The 21,311-nt window shown below is 46.7% G+C and overlaps 1 protein-coding gene across 2 annotated transcripts in view; it reads right to left on the bottom strand.

The window, feature by feature from the left end:
• Positions 1 to 21,311, bottom strand: part of TOGARAM1 (TOG array regulator of axonemal microtubules 1) — a 1,414,449-nt gene that overhangs the window by 1,323,044 nt on the left and 70,094 nt on the right. For both annotated transcript variants that reach the window (XM_069637491.1, XM_069637490.1), the window contains exon 2: positions 11,585 to 11,744. In XM_069637491.1, the coding sequence (XP_069493592.1) occupies positions 11,585 to 11,744 (160 nt within the window). The remainder of the gene's footprint in view (positions 1 to 11,584; positions 11,745 to 21,311) is intronic.

Below are 21,311 nucleotides of genomic sequence, written 5' to 3'. Positions count from 1 at the left end.
GACAACGCCACTAGGACAGCCTTATTTTTCATTTCGTGGTCAAAACTTGCTCCCATCTTAGATTTAGGTTTGCCATTTTTCCACCCTTTATTTATAGTTCAATAAACCCGCTTGGACAGAGGATGGTCAGAGACAAAGGTGGAGCAGTGGCAAGATATGCACAAGACCAGGAAGAAGAGTTTCAAATAGTTCTGCAAAAAAGATTGCCCTCACGCATGTCGGCACAGGCGGCAAAACTTGTTGCACCAATAGAAGCACTCGAGGGACCATGACATCACCAGATACAGAGATTAAGCTTATGTACATCCACAGTCCATTCAGGGTTATCAAGATGGAAAAGAAGAGGCTACACGAGGTCTGACGGATCAACAGTCCAGCATGCTAGACTACTCGCCAGACTAATAGATGCACTGAAATTTCCCCTCCACGCAGCCATCGTGAAGTGACAGCGCACACTAAAGGTAAAGATGCAATTTCGTGTTGAAACGCGGCTACGGACGCAGCTGCCAAACAGGCAGCTAAAATGCCCTTTTGAATGGAAAGTAACGTGCCTGTTGTACCAGTGCAGCAGGAACAGCTACCAGACGCATACAGTTTAATGTCTGTGGCACAGATTGTAGAGATTCAGGAAAAACCACAAGCAGAGGAAAAGGCATTGTGGGCGAAGACAGGATGCACCTTATCACCACCCACTGACATGTTATGGAGACAAAACCACACAAGTAAAGTATTAAAGACATTAGAGCTGTTTAATGTTGCCTTGGAACAACTCCATTATCCAATCCATTCACCCAAGCAGCACATTGCCGTTGACCTTAGTGAAGATTGGATTGTACCAAACCTCTCAGAACAAATCATGTAAGTGTTACATTTTAGTGCAACTCAGATCATTGAAATAGCATCATGGAGTAAAGTAATCATTTTCTAGCATGTGCTCTGAATTGGCATCTATTTAATTCAGTGTGAGACTCATACTCATGAGTTCATTGATGAGTCTCACATCCTTGGCCCTAGTTAAAACTCAAACCCTTGTTAAAATGCTAATGTTGAAATGCAGAGCATCGATTCTTTCTACAGCTCGAAGAAGTGCAAAGGGGGAAAAAAGAACAAGACAACATGTGCAATGAAACCTAGGTGTATACTGAAGGACACACTTACTGAAATAAGCAATGGTTAAAGGGGTAAGCAGGACTCCAAGCACAGAGGGTGGTGGGGTACAAAGAACAAGTGATAAAGAACATAGATGTGAAGGTTAGTGGATTTTATGTGAATACGTTAATGAATTTGCAACAGCATGAGAAATCAGTAAAACCACAGATAGATACTCAATTTTCATTCCTTCTGTTTCAGAGGCAGAGGAAATGTGCCCGTGGATTAAAATAAAGGCAGTAACCAAACCATCACGATGTCAGCGATACAAGAAGGTACGGCTGCCATAATGGATCTTTATTGGCAGTGTGGACCCAATGCTTAGTTCCATCTAAATGGATGCAAATCTCCCACTGGAACTTTGTCCAGCTGGCCAATGCATATAAACACTGACTTAATGATATAAGAGGAACAGAGGGCGATTAGGATTATGGCCCTGCAGAACAGAATAGTTCTCGATATCCTCACTGCCATGGAAGGTGGTGTCTGTAAGAAGATTGTTAACTCTTGCTGCACATAGAATCCCCCAAATGATGCGGATAATGGCTCTCTCACCACCGCAATGAAGGCCCCACATCACATAAAAGAGGAAATGGGGGGTATTAACATTTTTTTTAAAAAAAGACAGTGTGCCTTATTACGAGCTTGGCGCTAATCCGCCAGTGCTACTGGCATGTTGCTGCATACCCTGTAACACAGATTCTGGTGCCACTGGGATATCACAAGTGTCGGCGGAACGGTAAATCCCCATTGGGACACTGAAGTCAGGCCTGAATAGTGGGAGGGTCAGAATAGGTTAGCTTTGGACAATGGACTGAATCGGATTTAAGACTTACACCAACGACGGGGGGCGGTCGAGACCCCGAGCAAGATGGCTGCGGTTCTATGAAGCTCTGTGTGTGCCCACCGTTGTCCCACCTAAATATCTATCTCCATCCCCTAGAATGTGGCCATAAAATACAGCCACTTGAAGCAGATCTGCAATGATACGGCTCCTGAAAATTCCAGCCGTCCACGAGGTCGTTGAGATGCAGTCCGACCACGCAGCTAACTGAGGCCGCCAACAGCCGTGGCCGAAGCATTAAAGGTGCAGCAGAATGGCCCCACTCCCATATGGGGGCCGGTTGATAACAAAGGTTTGAAGCTCTGAGCCGGTTTCCCCTGACACCCCAATACTAACCAGGCTCTGAGCGGGGGATCGGCAACACTGCCCCCGAGCCGCCAACCAAGGGGAGTGCCCGGCACAGGGAGAGCAGAGCCGTTGAGACACCTGGAGCAGCGGCTCCCCACAGACTGTCTTTGCAACTGGACGGACCTCCGCCAGCACAACGAGCCACATCAATACCTGTGGGCGGGCTCGCAGCCACAATGCCTTGGACCTTGAGCTGTTTGCAGAGGGACAGGTGAGGAGGGGGCACTGCAGGATTGCTTTGGAGCAGTGGCGGACCATGGGCAGACCCAGGCCTGCATGAGGGGAGCCCCACCTCGCCCAAAACAGAGGCATACCACACACCGGGCCGGCGCCCATACAGCCACCCCCCCCCTCCCAGGCATGGCCGAACGTCAGTCTGGTGTACTCCGCCCCCTCGCACCCTGTAACGCTCACCTGGTTCCCACGGGGGCGCTGGTCTAGTCTGGATTGCTGTGGCCTCTTCTAGCGTGATGCGCAGGACCTGGAACACTGATTGGACAGGACCTCCAAATCGTGCTTGCCTGGCCCGTAGGAATATCCTTCTGCAGATGAGAAAGGGGATTAACAGTCTGCAGAATAGTGTGCTAGCTCTCCCCTTTCCCCCTTCCCCCTTCGTTCCTCTCTAACTTCCTCCAAACCCCGGTTTAAGCTCACCTTATGGTTTGGAGGGATGAACTCTCCATCCTGCTTCTGGTGCAGGGGCGCGTGTTCGTCCAGTTACTTCACTGGTTTTCAGAATGGCGCTGGCAAAATCCACTTGACTTTCCTGAGCGATGCGCCGAAAGTATGAAAGTTGAAAGTTCAAGTGAGGCCCCCTTTATGTTGTCTTTCTAACCTGTGATCTGTCCTTTATTTCAGGTGCAGAATGAAGGCGATGCGTCGAGGGGTTAAACTGCCGAGGTGAGTAGTGATGAGGGTGATCCCTCTAAATGTCCTTATCATTCCCCAGAAATGTCTCTTGTCCTTTCCCCATAGGGGCCGGGGTACGATACCTGCCAACGGGGCGGCGCCGACCCGAAATGTGGAAGAAAAGCCGGTAAGTATTATGGCTGTTAATCAGGCTTTCCTTCTGTGTTCCTTCTGCTCACCTTTTGTTTCTTCCTCTCTCCCCTAGGTGCAGAGATGTGGCGTCCGATGCCGACAGCCGCGATGGAGCCAGGAGATGTCTCGAGGACAGGCGAGTGAAGCGTGGCGCTGCAGCGAGCAACGCGATGCTTTTAAATGGAAGTCTTTCTTCAGGGATGCTGGCGAGAAGATTCCAGATGCAGGTAAGAAGTTTGAAATAGTCCTTGTTTTTCGCCTTTCTCTTCTCTTCCTTCCAGGTCTTCCAGGTTCGAGGCGGGCGTGGCTGGAGTCCAGGAGCAGGAGCAGACACGGTGAGCGTTAAGCTGCAGGAAGCAGAACAACGTGAAGCATGAGCTGCTGTCTGGGCGTGGCTTAAATAGCCCCCAAAGAAGTCCCAGGTATGTATCCTTCCCCAACTAGGTATGTATCCTTCCCTGGCCACGCCTGAGTGAAAAAATAGTCCCTATGAAAAAATAGTCCCTTTCAGGTCTCAGGGAGGCCTGAAGCGTGCAGCATGGTCTGCATCAGGTAAGTGAACAAAACACCTCCCTTTATGAGCCTGGCGCCAAAGGCGCCAGGACTGAGTCCAAAGAGCCCCTATAAGGGGCCGCTGGGCTTTTACCCGAGGGCATGATGCCTGCTTCCGGGGGTGCTGGGCCTGGCCTGGTGCTCAGGGGTAGGCATCATGACACACCCGCCCAATGCCAGGCTCTGAGAAGAACCGCGGGCTACACCACCACCCTGTAGTCCAAGCATAGGAGGGGCAAATAATACCAAGTACCGGCAGAGTATGACCTCTCCACCGAGGTGATTGACGCCAACCATCTGCAAGCTCACCCAACAAGCACGGCCCCAGCGTCACCAGGAGTCTCCTCGCAACGCTTCTACAAACCGGCTGATACGGGGGTCAGTTGTGGCAGCCCCTGAGGCAAGTATCCAGCGCAGTGGGCCACAGACACCAGGCGCGTGAGACCTATTACCCACTGCCACCCCGGGCTCGATCCTGCGGCGCAGTACGCACCGGATACACCAGAGGAGTGATGGCTACACCCGAGAGATATGCTGGAACCATTCTACCATCGGGATCACCCCCCCTCCGTCAAACGTACTTCTAAACTCCTGACTGTGAGGCTGCCCAGCGGGACCAGTACCGCAAGCACAGAAGAACTCCCCCCTCGCCCCCCCTGCAACGCATACCGGGGGAGGGGGCCTCACCACCGCCTGACGGGCACCCCATGGACACCCGCCTGCGCCACCACCCACCATCCGTGCGGCCACAGCAGCATAGAAACTCACAGGCACTGGCCTCCACATTGAAGATCCGGGTGAGGTCGACACCAACAGCACAGTGGGAGCAGCAAGCGTGGGGGTCGCCCCCAGCCCAAACACCCATGGAATTGCATGGATGATGCCCCCTCTGCAGGCAACACACGCAACTGAACAGAAAGGGGCCGTCGCCCATGGCCTCCCACTGCGATCTCCCCATACCCAGCAGCTGCGCTCTACCTCGACTCACCCTTGGGCTCCCAGACCACAAACCCACCTCTAGGTAGACTGCCCTACCGCCCCGCTGAGACCACCCACATAACAAGTGACTGCAAGTGTGGACTCCCCCACAGTGTGGCTAACCCCTGCATGGAGGCCGGCCCATAAGACTAACGATGCGCCAACAAAGATGAGCCCGGCGGACCACAGTACCTTCGACCTTGATTGGGACCGATCATATCTTGACGCCATGAACGCGCCAATTGCTTCGAATCTCTTCCAAAGACTGCCGCCACCTCTACAACTGGATACCAACAAATCAATGGCAGATAAATATCAAGATTTGGGCGTTCATGCACAACATTTACAAATAGAGGAACTAAAATCCAAAAATACATTTTCACCTCAGCTATCAAACGAGAATGTGATAGAGATGTTTCACCAAGCAGTCATTAATGATTTACACAAATACATAGACAAAATTAAAGGGCTGAACCCTAAATATAGAGATTACCTCATGAAAGGAGAACGGCAAGCGTTAGAAGATTTGGGATGTGATGAGAGCTTAGTTATCAAGGAGACTGACAAATGTGACAACGTGGTATGAATAAAACGGACCATCTTACTATGGGCAAGGCACACTTAGAAACCCAAGGATGCTATTCCAAATTAGCTAGCAATCCGACCAAACTAATTACTCAAACTGCAAACGCTCCTAGATAGATGGCACAGCAGGGGTTTTTGACTGATGAAGAAAATCAATTCCTTAACATAATATAACACCATATATAGCGCCTACACACAATGGGCCTAATTCACAGAACCATTTCCAATGGAGGTTTGCCATTATAATTCGCTTCTTTGAATTAGGCCCAGTGTGTTTCAAAGAGCTTCAGGCAAGAGAAAGAACAAGGGAAAATACAGTGACATTCTTATACGGCCATGAACAACAAGAATGTGAAATTAACTATCATAGTCGGCCTGGCGAATTTTCAGATAGTGCAAGTGCTAAAACACAGCTAAGGAAGGGAGGGTGTGGGCGGGAAAAACGGAAACAGACAGGCGACTACCGTACTAGGCCGGACAACATTTCTGGTAGAGTCGGCAATTACAAGAGGTGGGGGGGGAGAGAGAGAGGAACAAAACAAGCGGCTATCGTACTAGGCCCGACGACATTTTAGGTAGTGCTGGAGGGGTGTGGTCGGGGGAGGAAAGATGTAAAGGAAGGGGAGGAGACAGACAAACTGATGCTATCATACTAGGTCAAGTGGCAATTCTGATAGTGTAAGTGCATAGAAAAAAGTAAGGGAGGGAGGAGGAGGAGGAGAAGGGAGAGGAGGAGGGAACAGAGAATAATACAGTGAAAGGAGCAGAGAAGCAGAGGGGGAGTGAATAGACTTGCAAAGGTCAGTAAAACACAGAAGTTGCAGAGAATAGAGAATGTAAGCAAGGATTCAAACTGACAGTGGGCACAAATGATACAGGGCCACCTTGAGTACGAGTTGAGAAGGTGAAGCTCCAAAAAGTCAAAAGGGACTATAAGTCAAATCCACACATTGGCAACAGGTCGGTGATGTAGAAACCAAGGTGAATCAAGACAACTACTGCAGTGATTAGGTGGAAAAAAAGGGGGCAGCGGGGGTGGGGGGGAGAGCGGAGGAGGAGAACAAGAAGCGGGGAGGGGGGCATGGACATCATGAAGCGACCATAGAGGGGGGTGGGGGTACAGAGGGCAACGCAGAGGTGGTGGGAGGGACAGAGGACATCACAGGGACCACAGAAGGGGTGGGAGGGACAGAGGACCTCACAGGGAACAAGGATGGGGAGGGGGTACAGAGGACATCAGTGAGGGGGCGGGAGGGACAGAGGACATCACGGAGGGGGTGGGAGGGACAGAGAACATCATGGAGGGGGCGGGAGGGACAGAGGACATCACGGGGACCACAGAGGGAGTTAGGGGGAGAACGCCATCACGTAGGGGGGGTACAGAGGACATCACAGGAAGTGATGACACATTATGGGTGGGACAGGTTGGCCCACGGAAGATTTATCGAAATACATAGACAACCTAATTAAAAAACATGTATTGCCAATGCCTTCATATATCAGTGACGGTACCCAGGTTCTCCAACTTTTATCAGACATAGATTGGAAGGAGGATTACCTACTTGCAACTATGGATGTTACTATACACCTCGATTAAACATGATTTAGCACTTCAGGCTATTAACCAAGCCTTTCAAGAACACTCAGCCTCATATTACTAGCATGTGGAGCTGCTCAAAGAGTTTTTGCAATTTACACTAGAAAATAATGCCTTCCTATTTGAGGACTTGTATTATACTCAAAAGGGGCAAAATATGCGCCCTCATTAGCTAACCTTTTTATGGCAGATTATGAGCAAACACATGCGTTAAGTATTGAAGAGTTTAAGAACAATGTGGCTGTTACTGATGCTATTATTAAAACATTGGTTGCACATAAATAGTGGAAACCTATTTTTGAGAATACAGTCAAGGGCGGGTTAAGAGTACCTCCTAATGCTGATTCTGCTGCTAATGACAACAATAGATTCAGAGTTCAGCGCACCCTACTTAGGTTACAACTCAATCTGTGACTGTATTACATTAATGTTTGGGTTTTACCTCTTCATTAATCTCCCAATCGTCAAGCTTTACCCACAGCAAAACATTTGTGGCACTTACAGAGCAAAAAAGCGATTTCAAAAAAGTATTCTGTGCCCACTCCATGGATGCTGTCGGAAAAACCGAGATCTCTGCCCGATACAGAGATGAGGTCAAAGCTTGTGCACGCTATACTTCCATAATGGCAGCAAATCGCTCATCTCCCATATCTCAGAGAACATTTTTGTGGTGCTGCCCTTCTTTGAAAGGCAAAATATGTTCCTTTCTATCTCGGCAGACCATCTACCGGTCGGAGACAGCTGCACCCCCAAAAAAGTATTGAAAACTTACATTGTTCATAAAAATATTAAGTTTGCGCCTACTTTGGAGCTCCAAACAATGCATTTTAGTTTCTTAAAATAGATCTGTGTGTAGACCTCTACTAATACTCCTAGAATTACACAAGGTAGTTTGGTTTTGGAGGCCAGAAGAGGTCTTGGAGATTAAAACTGTGTGGCCAGCAAAGAGAAGAATATCCAACTTCTCTCCAACAAGAATAGGGGCATCAGCTTCCAACACAGAACACCTGGAGACCAGTTGAATGAGAGCACAGCGAGACATAAATCCCAATATACAATATGGTAGTCTCCATCGGTTTAAAATTCATTCTAAACAGAAAGATTGGTAAAACACACCCATTTCTGTCACCCTAGTTGTCCCGGGAAGCTTTCAGTGGTTTTCCTGACTTCACCAAACCTCCTACTCACGGTTTTAGGCTTGTACAAAGAACGAATGGCAGATAATATGGCCACAGGATTCCCCAATCATATATATTCTCACCATAATAAGGTACGGGAGAGCAGTGCATTGAAAGCGGTCTGCAGATCAATAAGCATGGCTCTTTTAAAAATTACAAATCGTGATTAACCTATACAGCCTAAAAATCTGGTTGATCGTATTCATCCACTTGTGGAACCCGGTCTGTGCATCAAATAATACACTCCCTTCATATGAATGCTTCTACCAACTGGTCAAATAAGACTTCCATATAATTTCATATTAATTAGCGAATTCGGCAGCAGTTGCCTGATCCATACCTTCAACCTTTTTGAAAAGGAACAATTTCGGCCAGCCTCCAACAGGGTGTCCCCCTCAATTATAGCATTAGAAAATGTGCTTTAAAAAAAAAATAATAAATAAAGTGTACCCAAATGGCCGGCTTGCTTTTAAACAGTTCACCAGGTATTTCATCAGGGCAGGGCCTAATCTGCTTATTGGATCTCAATTGCCATAAGTATCGCCACCTGGTTAAACAGCAAAATATCTTGTTTATCAGTCATGAGTGTTAGCTAAATGACATTGGTAGATGGTAAAATTATATCAGCGTTCTTGTTATAATGCTACTGGAAATGGAAAAAACAGGAGGTTTTCGGAATGTGAGCCACTGTCACCACATGCCCAACTCTCTCTCTTTTGGTCAATAATTACCAAAATGTGTAATCTCCTTCTTGTCAATCAATTGCTTATACAACTTCCTCAGTCTGTTTGCTGGACTTGCTTTTTAGCACACCCAGGAGTTTTTGATTTGCTTCTTTGCAATCATTTTCATACTACATATTAATTATTGGTTTCCTGTTTTTTGAGACAGTACTAGACTTTGACACATCATGACTTCCCCAATTCATACAAGTGTTTCATGCAAAGTGTTTCATGCAAAGTTAATCTATTTCAACAAAAGAACCCGGAAAGGCATTAAATTAACCTAGAAAGCTGTGAAAAATGCTATGTTTTCTTCAACTGAGCTTTCAATTTTTATCTATGAATAGCCTTTTCTGTATTTGAATTTTTGTATTTTATTTATAACCTTAAGCCAAATCGCTGTACATAGGATACACACAGTTACATAATAAATGTATGAACAATAAAATCCAGAGAATAATCACTCAAATATTTTGAAGCAGAAGGGATTTCAGAGAACCACGAAACAAAGAGTAGGTAGAAATGGAGCGAAGAGAGAGTGAATGAGTGTTCTAATTGAGACGAGCAAAAAGCTCGGAGGAACGAAAACAGGCTGAGCACGCGGGGAACAAGGCGGCAAGAGTAGAAAGTGAGAGCAAAAACTTAGAGAGCGTGCAGGGATGTAAAAAGAAATTAGTGCAGCAAGATAGTTGGGAGCAAGACCATGAAGAGATTTAAATACAAGACAAAGAAAGTTAAATTTCATTTGAGAATGAAAAGATAACCAAGTGTTTTAAGAACTGAAGTAATAGAGTCCTGCGATAAAAGAAGACACAAAAGATATATTAAGAGTTGAACACCGATTTAAGTGGGGTGAGATGAGAGTTAGGGAGTCCAAATAGGACAGAGGAGCAATAGAAAGTCGAGAAAAAATTAAAGAAGATATTAGAAATTAGGATGCCTGAAAAGTAAGAAATGGATGAGCCTTACGAATATTGTAGAGGTGAAAGTGACGAGAACCGGCAGTTGGTGAGATGTAGTGAGAAAAGGAGACATGTGTGTCAAAGTAGAGACCAAGATTACGAGCTGTAGATGAAATTGGAAGCTTAGAAGGTGGAAAGGATATAAAAGAAGGTTTAAAATGAGCACAAAGATTGCTGGCAAAGAAAAAAAGTACACCGGTCTTTGTAGCATTAAGGGTGAGATAATGGGAGGACACCCAAGATTTGATTGCAACCAGGCAAGCAGAAAGATTAAGGTGGATTTTTGGACAGAAACAGGAGAAGGAAAGAAAAAGTTGGGTGTCAACCATATAGAAATGGTGGGACAGCCCAAAAGGAGGAAATGAAAGTCACAAGATGTGATGTGCAGAGTGAGAATGGAAAAGGGCACAGAACTGATCCTTGAGGCACAACATGAGAAAGTGAGAATGTTTCAGAAGACTTGCCCGCCCAAGAGACCGAAAATGTTCCGTTAGAGAGATGGGAATGAAACCAGGACAGGACCTGAGAGGACAAAAGAAGAAATTGAGGCTAGGAGTAAGGAGTGATCAACCGTGTCGAAAGTCGCTGATAGATCTAGAATAATAAGAAAAGATGGGTGTTTAGTATAGCGGGCCGAAAGGAGAGAGTTCAACACCTAAATGAGGGCAGTTTCTGTGGAATGGATAGGACGGAAATCAGACTGGAATTTTGTATCAGAAACAAAGGTGGAGATCCGAGGATAGACCAGCCTTTCGAGAAGTTTAGAGAGATAGGGCAATAGAGAAAAAGGATGGAAATTCAAACAAGCAAAGGATCAGTGGTGGGTTTTTTCAGAATTGGAATAATATAAGCGTGCTTGAAGGAATTGGGAAAAATAGAGAAAAACATATTTAAGAAAGACAGATATTGTAGAAAGAGACAAGATAGGGTACGAGGAAAGGGTAGGCCTTGGGGATTAGCATAGATGGAATAGGATCAGTAGGGGAGGCAGTAGGATGAGCTTTAGCAAGTAAGAGAAAAACCTCAGAATTGGATACAGGAGTAAAATGAGTGATAGTGGATTGAGGAATATTAGCAGGAGTAGCCAGGTACCGTTAAGGTGGATTTGATGCTTCAATGTCATGATGAAGAGAAAAAACTTTTGAAGAAAGTAAGCAAAGTCAGAAGCCGAGAGAGTAGTTTGTGGCGTGATCCATATTAGGAGGAGAGAGAAGACGTGCATGAGTTTGAAAAAGACGCCTAGGGCGAGTAGACCAAGTTTGTATTAGATCCGAGAAATAAAGAAGTTTAGCAGAATATAGACAAGTATCATAAAGAGTATGATAAGAGAAATGAGAGCAACCATCAGGTATGGATTTGGCCTTGAGCCAACGCCTTTCAAGACGACGAAGAAAACGGTGCATAGAGTGTAGGCTAGAAGAAAGCCAGGGTTGGGAGGGTTTATGAGTGGGGCGGAAGGGAGACAGAGGGTAGAGTTGATCAAGAGAAGTGATGAGGGATGAGGACATGAGAGATGCTGCCTCATCAGCAATATTTACTGTATGATACAGAAGTAAAAACTTAACACCCGCACTGTACTACTGTTCAATTTATAGCAAGATTGCCAGACATCAAGGAATACTGCTTACCAGAAGCAGAAGCCAAACCGTCATAGTTGAAATCCAAACTATTTTTAACTGTGTGCAAGGTCTTTGAAGTCTTTTTCAGGAATGCGCTTTCATCATCACTGTGCTGCGTTCCTTGAGTGGGTTTTAGTATTGGCGATGGAAAGTCACTTAGGATAGAGTACTGCAAGCAAAACAAAGGACAATGCATAAATCACAGAAATCTAAAAGCTCAAACACTGCATATCCTGTTCACACAAATATTTTCTTCCATCATTCAGTGTTTAAAGGCATAAATTAGTTTTCAAAAATCGATTAGCAGAGATTGCTAATTAAAATGTTCTTGATTAGCAAACACCCATTTGATTAGCAATGTTGTACTAATATTTTTAATGTCACCATTAGTTAGTTGCAACCAAAACATAAAATGAGCATCAATACAGATTTTGTGTGTACCGCTGAAGTAAGATATTAATGAGACAAATCACTGTAACCTAAAAGAAATGCACACGACCCATAGCAATGGGCGACAAAAAAAATGCAAATGCACTTTCTGTAAAGTGGTGCATGTCACCACAAACCCACTTTATGTTTAGCACACTGTTGCCATGTATGCGCACTGAAACTTATTTGACCTTTACTGCAAAAAAGTAAATGTTACATAAAAGTTTCAAATGTCCCCTGCAAATGGTATTCGCCCGTCATAAAATCTATTTGACTATGCGAGCGGACGAGTGGACTTTGAGAGCTCTAGCTGAGTGTCTGTAAAATGTAAACTTTTAGCTGCATGAATGCTCACAAATAAATAGATATGATAAAAAGGCTATGAAAACAGTTTGGGCAGCTCTCTCCCAAAGGTGCTAATATATAATGCAATCATAATCATAAAGCAAAGTGAGCTGTGGAGGCCAACTACAGTGTGTGGTATTGCAGTAGATGTGTCGATGTACAGTTTGAATGGAACTATTGATCATTCTATGTCAAGACAGGAGGCGAGCATTATGCTTTTCTTCTTTATTACTGCTCCCACAGCATTTTACAAACATTTTTAAACTTTTCAGCGGAAAAAAAAACATGTTTTTGTTGATACAGAAGCTCTTCTGCACCTCAAAAGTAAAAGGGTTGTAGAGTTTCCAAAAAAGGTCTCTTGAACTACAAGTCCCCATAATCCTCGGGTTCTGGGTAGTCCTGGACTGCTCCTCCTGGCCTATCGGGATCTACCCGAGTGTATAAGTAAGCCTCCCTCTTGTGCCTACTCCTTTTTCTTTGTTGCTGCTATAAAGATAAGTAATCTCCCCTGTGACATTGTCGATACGAGTATGGCTTAAATATTATAGTGTGTATATGTGGATTTTCATTGTGGCGCGATCAACATAACATTACTCGGCATAACAAATATTTCTTTCACCGAGAGCTTTCAAGAGGAGGATGGGGCGGAGCCGCGAGCGAACGCACTGGCATTAGGCAGCAGGCCCGCCTCCTCACACCAGTAATAGCACTGAGGCGCAGAGGCCATGGGGCTATAGGACCCTGCGGGAGCGCTCGTCTCAGCACAGCAGTAGACATGCCGAGGCATGGAACCCGTAATCATACAGAAGGGGTAGACATGGGGCCTCAAGAGGCAGTCGACCCGGTCAGTAGGCTGAAGAAAGCCTTTCTGCTGAAGGCAACAGTGCCAAGCTATCAACCCCCTGCCCCAGGGGTGAATAATGAAGGGGATCAAGAGGATGCTAGTCACCAGACAACAAAGAAGGGTGGGGGGGGGGCGGGAAAGATTCTCCCCTCAACCTCAATGTTGACGAGCCTCTTCCGGAAGAGGAAGAGGGTCTAGGTGACATGTTCGACCCTGATGCAATTAGGCATTCTAAGTCCACCGAATGGGGGCCATCACCCAGAGTGGCGAAGTATAGGTCACAGCACATAAGAAAACCGCTGGACAGAGAAGTTCAATCCAAAATGAGGGCAGAATGCCTTAGGCCAGACCTCCCAGGCAAAGTGACGGATACCCCGGACCTAGATCCGAAGACGGTAACCTTGGTCACCAAAATAGCCAAGAATATTAGGAAGGGAGTGGACCGAGCTTGGCAAGGCTGCCAAGATAAGCTCCTGCATCTGGTGGGTCCGCTCGCAAAGATTATGGACCTGGCCGAGAAGACCACAGACACAGGAACGCCCATAGACGCGCAAGCGCTAGGCAGCTGGGCACAACAGGCAGTTTGCCTGTTAGACAACGCTAACTGCGCTCAGTCATCGGAAAGAAGGAGAGGAGTGTTGTTAAAGATGGACAACAAGCTCAGTGATTTAGCTTCATACAAAGCAGTAGAGGGTGCGAAGGGTTTGCTCTTCGGGGAAGCTTTAGCAAAAGAAATGGTGCAGTTTGTGTGAAGGTACTCTGCCCTAGAGAAGGCTCAGAGCGCCATTCGGAAAATATTCCCAGGATGTGTTTTCGTAGGGAACCGATGACAGCGGGGGTGAGGGGTGGGGGGGGGGGGGGGGGTCGATCGTCTGGTAGTTTGGGAATGCAGCGAGACCCCAGGGCCCCATAGCACAGTACTGGGAGAGTAGGCAACACAATACTTTCTTCCCAGCCAGAGACGATTTCCCCAGAAACTGGAGAGGAACCTAAGTGCAGTGGCCCCGAGTGTGGGGGCGCGCAAATGCACTTGTTGCACGAATGGCGCAAGCTATCCAGCGATGCATGGGTGCTGCAAGCGGTATCGCCCATGCCCCTAGAGTTTACAGGCTTTCCCACCCAAGCGCTAAAACCCCCAGCAATGTACATTTCCCTAGGGGAAAAGGAATGGGCTCTTCAGCAATTTACACAGCATGGCAGACAAAGCAGCGCGAGTGCAAGAAGTGCAAAAGGATCCGGGTTTCCCCAGCAATATGTTCCTGGTACACAGGGAGTCTGAACAAATGGGTGATGAACTGACACTTCAAGATGGAAGGGATTCATCTCTTACGAGACCTTCCGAGGACAGGGGATTGGCTTGTCCGCCTAGACCTCAAAGACTCATATCTCACCATTCCGATAGCAGTAGACCATCGGAAGTACCTTCGTTTTCGGTAGGGCAAAGTAGTATGGAGGTTCACGTGCCTACCCTTCGGGCTAGCGTCAGCCCCGTGGGCCTTTACCAAGATTATGCGACTGGTGGCAGCAGCCATTTGGGAGAAAGGGATCAGAATTATCGTCTACCTGGGTCAGAGCGCCGCCACATGACAGTAGCAGGCCAGATGGGTATGCAACCTAGTCTCCTCTCTCGGTTTTGTCATAAATGCGGAGTAGTCAGACCTTCAGTCTGCCCAGAGAATAGAGTTTCTAGGGTTCGCCATAAACACCGAAAAAGCCTCTTCAAGCTGCTGACGCACAAAGCGAGAGCAATAAAAAAAAAATTTAAAAAAAGAAAGCTGACGGAGGTTATCGCAAAGAAAATTATTTCGCTTCGCAATCTGACTCCGATAGTGGGGCCTTCTAGCAGCCTCCATTCAGGCTATCTTCCCGGACCTCTTCATTACAGAGCTCTCCAGAGACTGATGATCATGCACCTCAAAGGGGGCCTAGGCGATCATCGGTTTGCCACTCTAGAAGAAGAGGCTCTTACCGAGCTGCATCAGTGGTTGCAGAACATGGAGGCCTGGAATGGCCAGGCAATCTTCGAGGACACCCCAGACCTGGTCACAGAGTCGGAAGTGAGCAGACCCGGGGCAGGGGGTTGGGGGAGTTTAGAGCAGGAGGGAAATGGTCCGAAGAGCTTTGCCTAAATATAACTTAATTGTCTGGCTCCTTCGCCATACACGCCTTTACCAAAAACCAAGCCAATTGTTGCTTCCTTCTCAAGACGGACAGTATTTCAGCAGTTCGGTATATAAACAAATTGGGAGAAACCTCCTCCAGGATGCTAGCAGAATTAGCTAAAGACTTTTGGCATCACTGCCTACAGCATCAGATATGAGTGCACCCGTACAAAGAGATACCTGCCTTCTGGATTGGCTTGGGTTTGTGGAATTTGTGCTTTGAACAAGTCCTTAAACCCAATCAACACCCCTGTCATCATCCCCTGGGCATTGGCTAGGTACATCCGCGAGAACCATCTCAACCAGATCTTAGTTTTATCTGCCTTCCTTATGTCTGTTTCTTGGAACATTATGACATCCACCTTCTCCCTTCTTATTTGTGCTTCTACCTTTTTGCACTTGACCAGGGTGTTCAGCCCCATCACATTTTGTGTGCTTTGTGTCTGAAGGTCAAAAGGTGTCTCACTTACAAGTCATCAGGGATCTGTCATCCAGGTGACCAGGACACAGCCATCGCTATTGGATCCAATTCCTGGGGGTGGACTAGTGCGGGAGGATCACCTGGACGGGGGGTCCTCTGGGAGTGGAGGTGAGACGCGGTATCCCCCTTCTTGTAACACCTTTTCCCCATCCTACCATGTAGGATACTCAGAAACTCTGAGAAGAATCATCACCCCAAATGCAATCAGAAAGGAACTTTTGTTTGTTATTTTAAACATAGCAGGGCCACAGACGCAAGATACTTAACCACTGAATGTCCCGATATCGCTGGGAACTTTTTGTGGATCTGAGCCCGGAAGAGGGGTGAAAACCCAACTTACATATGGAAAGGAAATGTTTGCTTATTTTGAACACATCAGGTCCTCAGAGGTGAAAGACTTTTTGTAGAAAAGAGACAACCACCGGAGGTCCCGAAACCCGAAAACAGAAAACAGAATGTAGTCTTGTGTTGGGAAAGCTCAAGCGTGTGCTGTGCTCTGGAATCCAACCTTATCCCGTGCTCAAAACATGGGGAAGGCAGACCCCCAGCTACCACATGCTGACTTATCCTTTGTGAACACTTCTTTCTTTCTTGTGAAGCCTATCCCACACTTTTGGTATTTAGTTTTAAGGATTGGTAATGTTACTGCCTTATTATAGTTTGATGATCGTAGCTTGCTCCCATCTTAGATTTAGATTAGGTGTTTTTCCAACATACCTATACACTTTAATAAACACCCTTGAATTGTGATCACTTGTGTCTGTCTTTACTGTTGCCACCATGAGTTCCTTACACTGTTCTCTTTCCACCATGTTATTGTGCTCCAACTTTCCAGCCCTACATCTATACCGTAACTGCTACTTCCTTCCCTCTCGCACCCTGTCCCAACTTTTACAACTTTCCCAACTGCATTTCCCCACATTCCACCTCCCCACCTCCCCTTCCCAGGTCCGAATCAGAGTCATACGATACCCTCAGGGACCACCCGCGTGGCCCTTAAGTAAACACCAGTGGCAAAACCCCCTTGGAGGTTATCTATACCTCCCACCATATTCCAAGACCTCACCCAGACTACCCCGTCCTCCTCCCGAGTCTACCTTTCCATTGATCTTCGCTTCCCACTCTGTCCACTACTCCCCCACCCCTAGACTCGTATCTTATTGACATTCCTCACGCTTATCCAGTCACCATTCATGTCTTTCCCTTCTACCCCCCCACCCCTTGCCATCCTGGCCTATAGATCAGCAGTCTGACACGGTTTCCTCAGTTTTCCCCCTCCACAGCTTGTGCCTGTGGTCCTCTCAGGCGCGCTCTCGTACCTCCCAGCCTCCCCAGCACCTTAAACCAATTCTACGGTCTACTTCCATGTGGGGGTGTGCGGGACGGGGGTGGAGTTGAACATCCTGGCCGTCTCTCTGTATCACCCTCCACTTCTTCCAGGTGCAAGAGAGTCTGCCCTTCTGCACACGTTGTTATACGATGCTGTGTCCCATCTAGCGTGAAGAGCAGGCCAAAGGGGAAGGTCCACTAATACAGAATGTACTTGCCATGGAATGCCCTCGTCACTGGGCCCATAGCCTTGCGCTTCTGTAGTGTCGACAGCACCAGGTCCTGAAACAGCTGTACCTATGAGACATTTATGGTGACACTCGCCTGTCCCCTCATTGCTCGCAATATACACGTCTTCTGGCCATATGAGGACATGGCCACCAGTACATCTCTCGGTCTCACTTCTGGCCCCATCCTCTTGGGCCCCACTATGTATCCAGTCAATCCCCACAGCTGCCAGTGCCGTATCTAACACAGGTGCCATAAGCACTGATGAATTGTTCCTCTAAGCTCTGCATCCTGAGCCGTATCACTGAGTCCTTTACTCTAGCCACCTGCTCCAACAGCTCGCTGTTTTGTCTCACCTCTTCGGACACCTACGTTAGTCCCTGCTCTGCAGTGTCCCCCACGTCTTCCAAGCCCCTCACTTCTCCCCTTAGCTCCTTCAGGGAGCTACGTAGGTCTTCTTTCAGTGATGCAAACTGATCTTAGAAGGTCGCCTTCATCCTTCCCTCCAGATCCCAGAGGCATTCTTTTAAGTCATCTTTGCTGAGGGACAGGTCACCTTTTTCTTGGTGCTTTTGGTCACTCCCCAGCCTCTTCCTTTCGCGAGTAGCTGTTGCCTCTTTCCCCACTGCTTCCAACAGCACTCCAGTTATCCTTCTTGGGGCGTATGGTGTGGCTTTTGACGGGTCGGCGTGCCCTTCCCCTCTGGACCTGGCATCTGTGAATTGCTCCCGCCCCCACTCTCTTTTCGTTGGTCCGACCAGGCTCGGCGCAGTCTTCTTTCTCTGTAGCGATCACCAGTCTCCTCCAATTCAGGGTCGCCCTGTGCAATTGATTATACACAGATAGAACCATGTGAAAGCCAAGTGGAGGGCATTTCACAGTGCAAAAAATATATATTGTTGACCAAAAGGTCAAAGAGATAGGTGTGAAATGTATGTATTTTAAAGAAAGTGATATTGAATGGATGGTAGGATTGAATGTATGGGAGTTGAATTTGTTTTGATATAGGTTTTATGAATTTACCTTTTATATTTGCATATGTAAATAAAATTTGAATTCAAAGAGGGAAATTTATTGATATATTTAAGAAGATAAAATGTATAAGATGTGCAATTCCCTATTCCTTTGGTCCGCTTGTGTTTGTTCTCATAGAGTCTGGTAGTCCAGGCTCTTTCACCCAAACAGCATCTCCTACTTCAGGATACAGCTCCTCTTCCATTTACCAGTGTCTGGAAAAGAAACTAGGGAACCTATCCCTGACTGAGACAGGTTCTGAGTGAGCTGGCTCTGATTTTATACCCAGACTCCTCTTCGTCCTGTTGGCTCTTGATTGGAGGAAAGCCGAGCTTACAAAATTGACTGGCAGGGTGTTTCCACTCTGATCTTCTTCAGTTAGGCTTTCTCTCCCGATTGGACAGGTGGACTTCTGTTTTAATCATGATTTCACCTTTTTTATTTCCTTTATTTATTCTTCTTTTATCCTGGCCTCATTTTAAATAAATATAATTTTGTCCGGTCCTTGGGGCTCAGGTTTTTATTTTATCAATTTAAGAATTCCTTACATTTCCATAAATGTATTAGTATAGGCCCTTTTATTTAACAAGACACCACTAGGACTGCGTTATTATTTGATGGTCATAGCTTGCACCCATCTTTAGATTTAGGATTAGATAGGTGTTTTTCAAACCCAATTGAAGTTCAATAAACACCCTTGAACTGTGATCACTTGCGTTCGTCTTACTGTTTGATAACATGCCTTCCTTACACTGGGAAGTGCTGCTTGTTTGTTCCCTCGTCTCAGGCTGGGTAGCGGTCCTCTGCTGAATTTCCTTTTGATGTCCTTGTGTCAAACAGCTTAGAGTTTTATTAAACATTACTCCCATGGGTTGAGATTTTGGGATAAACGTTTCCCCTTTGATTGGTGCAGCACTGGTATCCTTTCCCTTGCTTTTAATGGAGGCTGCAGCTTCAGGCGATTCAGTCTACCTTGTGATGGTAGTTGTGTAAGAGACTGGAGTTCTGTCCTTACCAGTATTCCTGGTAGTGTGGGCAGAAATTCTGGCTCTGTCTGTGTCTGTTAACTGTACAGGGGATGACTAGGCTTTATGTTGCCACTATGGCTATAAAATGGGGAGGTGTGCATTTTATCAAAGACTGTCCACTTTGGGGGTGTAAACACCTGTGTGTTACCCAGGTCTTTACCATTACCTTTCACAGCCCCTCCTTCCTGGCCTGGGTGACAAGACTAGGTCTTCCCTATAATGCAACCCTTATGCTAAAAATTCCACTCCATGAATCCAGTATGGGTTTTTGTTTTGCTTGTTTATTTTTCCCAAATGGATTGGTCTATGCCTGTGGAGAGTATTTTTTTCCCACACATAGCTGCTGTTGTGAACTGGGGATACCATGCCCAGGTCAATGTGGCAAAGTCAAGGTGGTCACTTTGCCACATCACGCAAGTTCAATAAATGCAAGGCAAACATGCAATCTGCCATTGCCAAACCACCATGGTTGGGCCCTTGAAAAGACTGGCTAGTTAAGATCCAGAACTGCATCTGTTGATCCGGTCAAGTTGTCCAATAGGAAACCATCCTCCACTACCATACTAATACCATCAGACAGTGCTTCAATTACAGAGACAATGACCCCAAAAATGTTACAATTCTTTAAACCCTTTGCATCAAGTAATAATTGCAATGCAAAAGCGGTAAAATGGTTAGCTATAGAATCCCATTTAAGAGCTCCTGTATGAAGCCACATTTCCTCAATATGTTGTTTCAGGGGAACCCTCTGCCCAGAGAGGGAAATGTTTTTTAAAATATTATTTTACTTGGTGATTTTTAATTAATCCCTCCTCAGGTACAGAAACTATATTAATGAATATCAGAGAAGAGCTACTTCAGACCAGAGCTCAAGGTCTCTCCATCCTGCTTGACCAGTGTGGTAAGTCAGACTTAGGAGAGACAAGAAATCATGTTACAAGTTGGTGTTTTATTCAATCAAAATAAGACCTACACAGCCCCTACTTTTAAGAGGTTCTCTTCCCAAACGATAAAGAAAACAACAGAGGGTGATCAGCGGGAGGTCTTTCAACCGAACTCATGCCTCGTCCTAAGCTAAGTTAAGTGCTGCCCCTACCATTAATACACATGTGCAACATAAACTCAACCCTCAAAAGGGGTGGCTGGTTTCAGACCCTCACCCAAGTGGCCTCTGGTTTCTTCTAGGGCTGGTGATACAGTGCGACGTGTCTCTTGATTCTGCCTCTTCTCCTAATGGTAGTTATTTCCAGTCTCACACACAAATGCCTCTCAAGCCACATGCCTGGTTGTACAGTCTCTGCTCTCCTTGTGGGGCATTGTTAACTCTCAACCCGGCCTTGAGTATCCTTCCCTTCTCCCCTTCTGCTCCATTCACTGCTTGGGATCTTGTTTCTCACACCCCACCTTGGGGTCCTCTTATTCCCACCCCGCCCGGGGTACTGTATTGCAGTCTCTCAGCCCGCTTTGGGATTCTCCACGTCCTACCCCGCTTTGGAGTACTGTATCTCTCAACCAGTCTAGGGGGATCTGCTTTCTGCCTCAGCCCTCTGTGGGCTATGGCCGGGTCTCCTCGCCCGCCTCCCTGTTCCTTGGGACAACCGCATACATGGCTGACTATAGCAGTGCCCCTCGGGGGGAGGAGGGGGTCTCCTCAACAGGTGCAGCATTGCTATCTGGACTCTTGCTTGGGCTTCTGCATCGGTTTGTTGGGCCAGCTTCTCTCGGTTTGTCGGCACCAGGTGCAGCAGGCGCCGTCTCCTCACACCCAGCTTGGTCAGGGTTTCTCCCCTATGGCCGGATGGTTCATGCGCCAGTCAGCATCAGATAGATGAGTGGAGCCCTCTACTTTTGTGTGTCAGCAGCCATCCGTGTCTGG

Source organism: Ambystoma mexicanum, chromosome 14 (assembly GCF_040938575.1).
Source record: "Ambystoma mexicanum isolate Mex_15411 chromosome 14, UKY_AmexF1_1, whole genome shotgun sequence".
Classification (NCBI taxonomy): Eukaryota; Metazoa; Chordata; class Amphibia; order Caudata; family Ambystomatidae; genus Ambystoma; species Ambystoma mexicanum.
The sequence above is the reverse complement of the archived record's forward strand: the minus strand, read 5'-3'. Positions and strand labels throughout refer to the sequence as shown.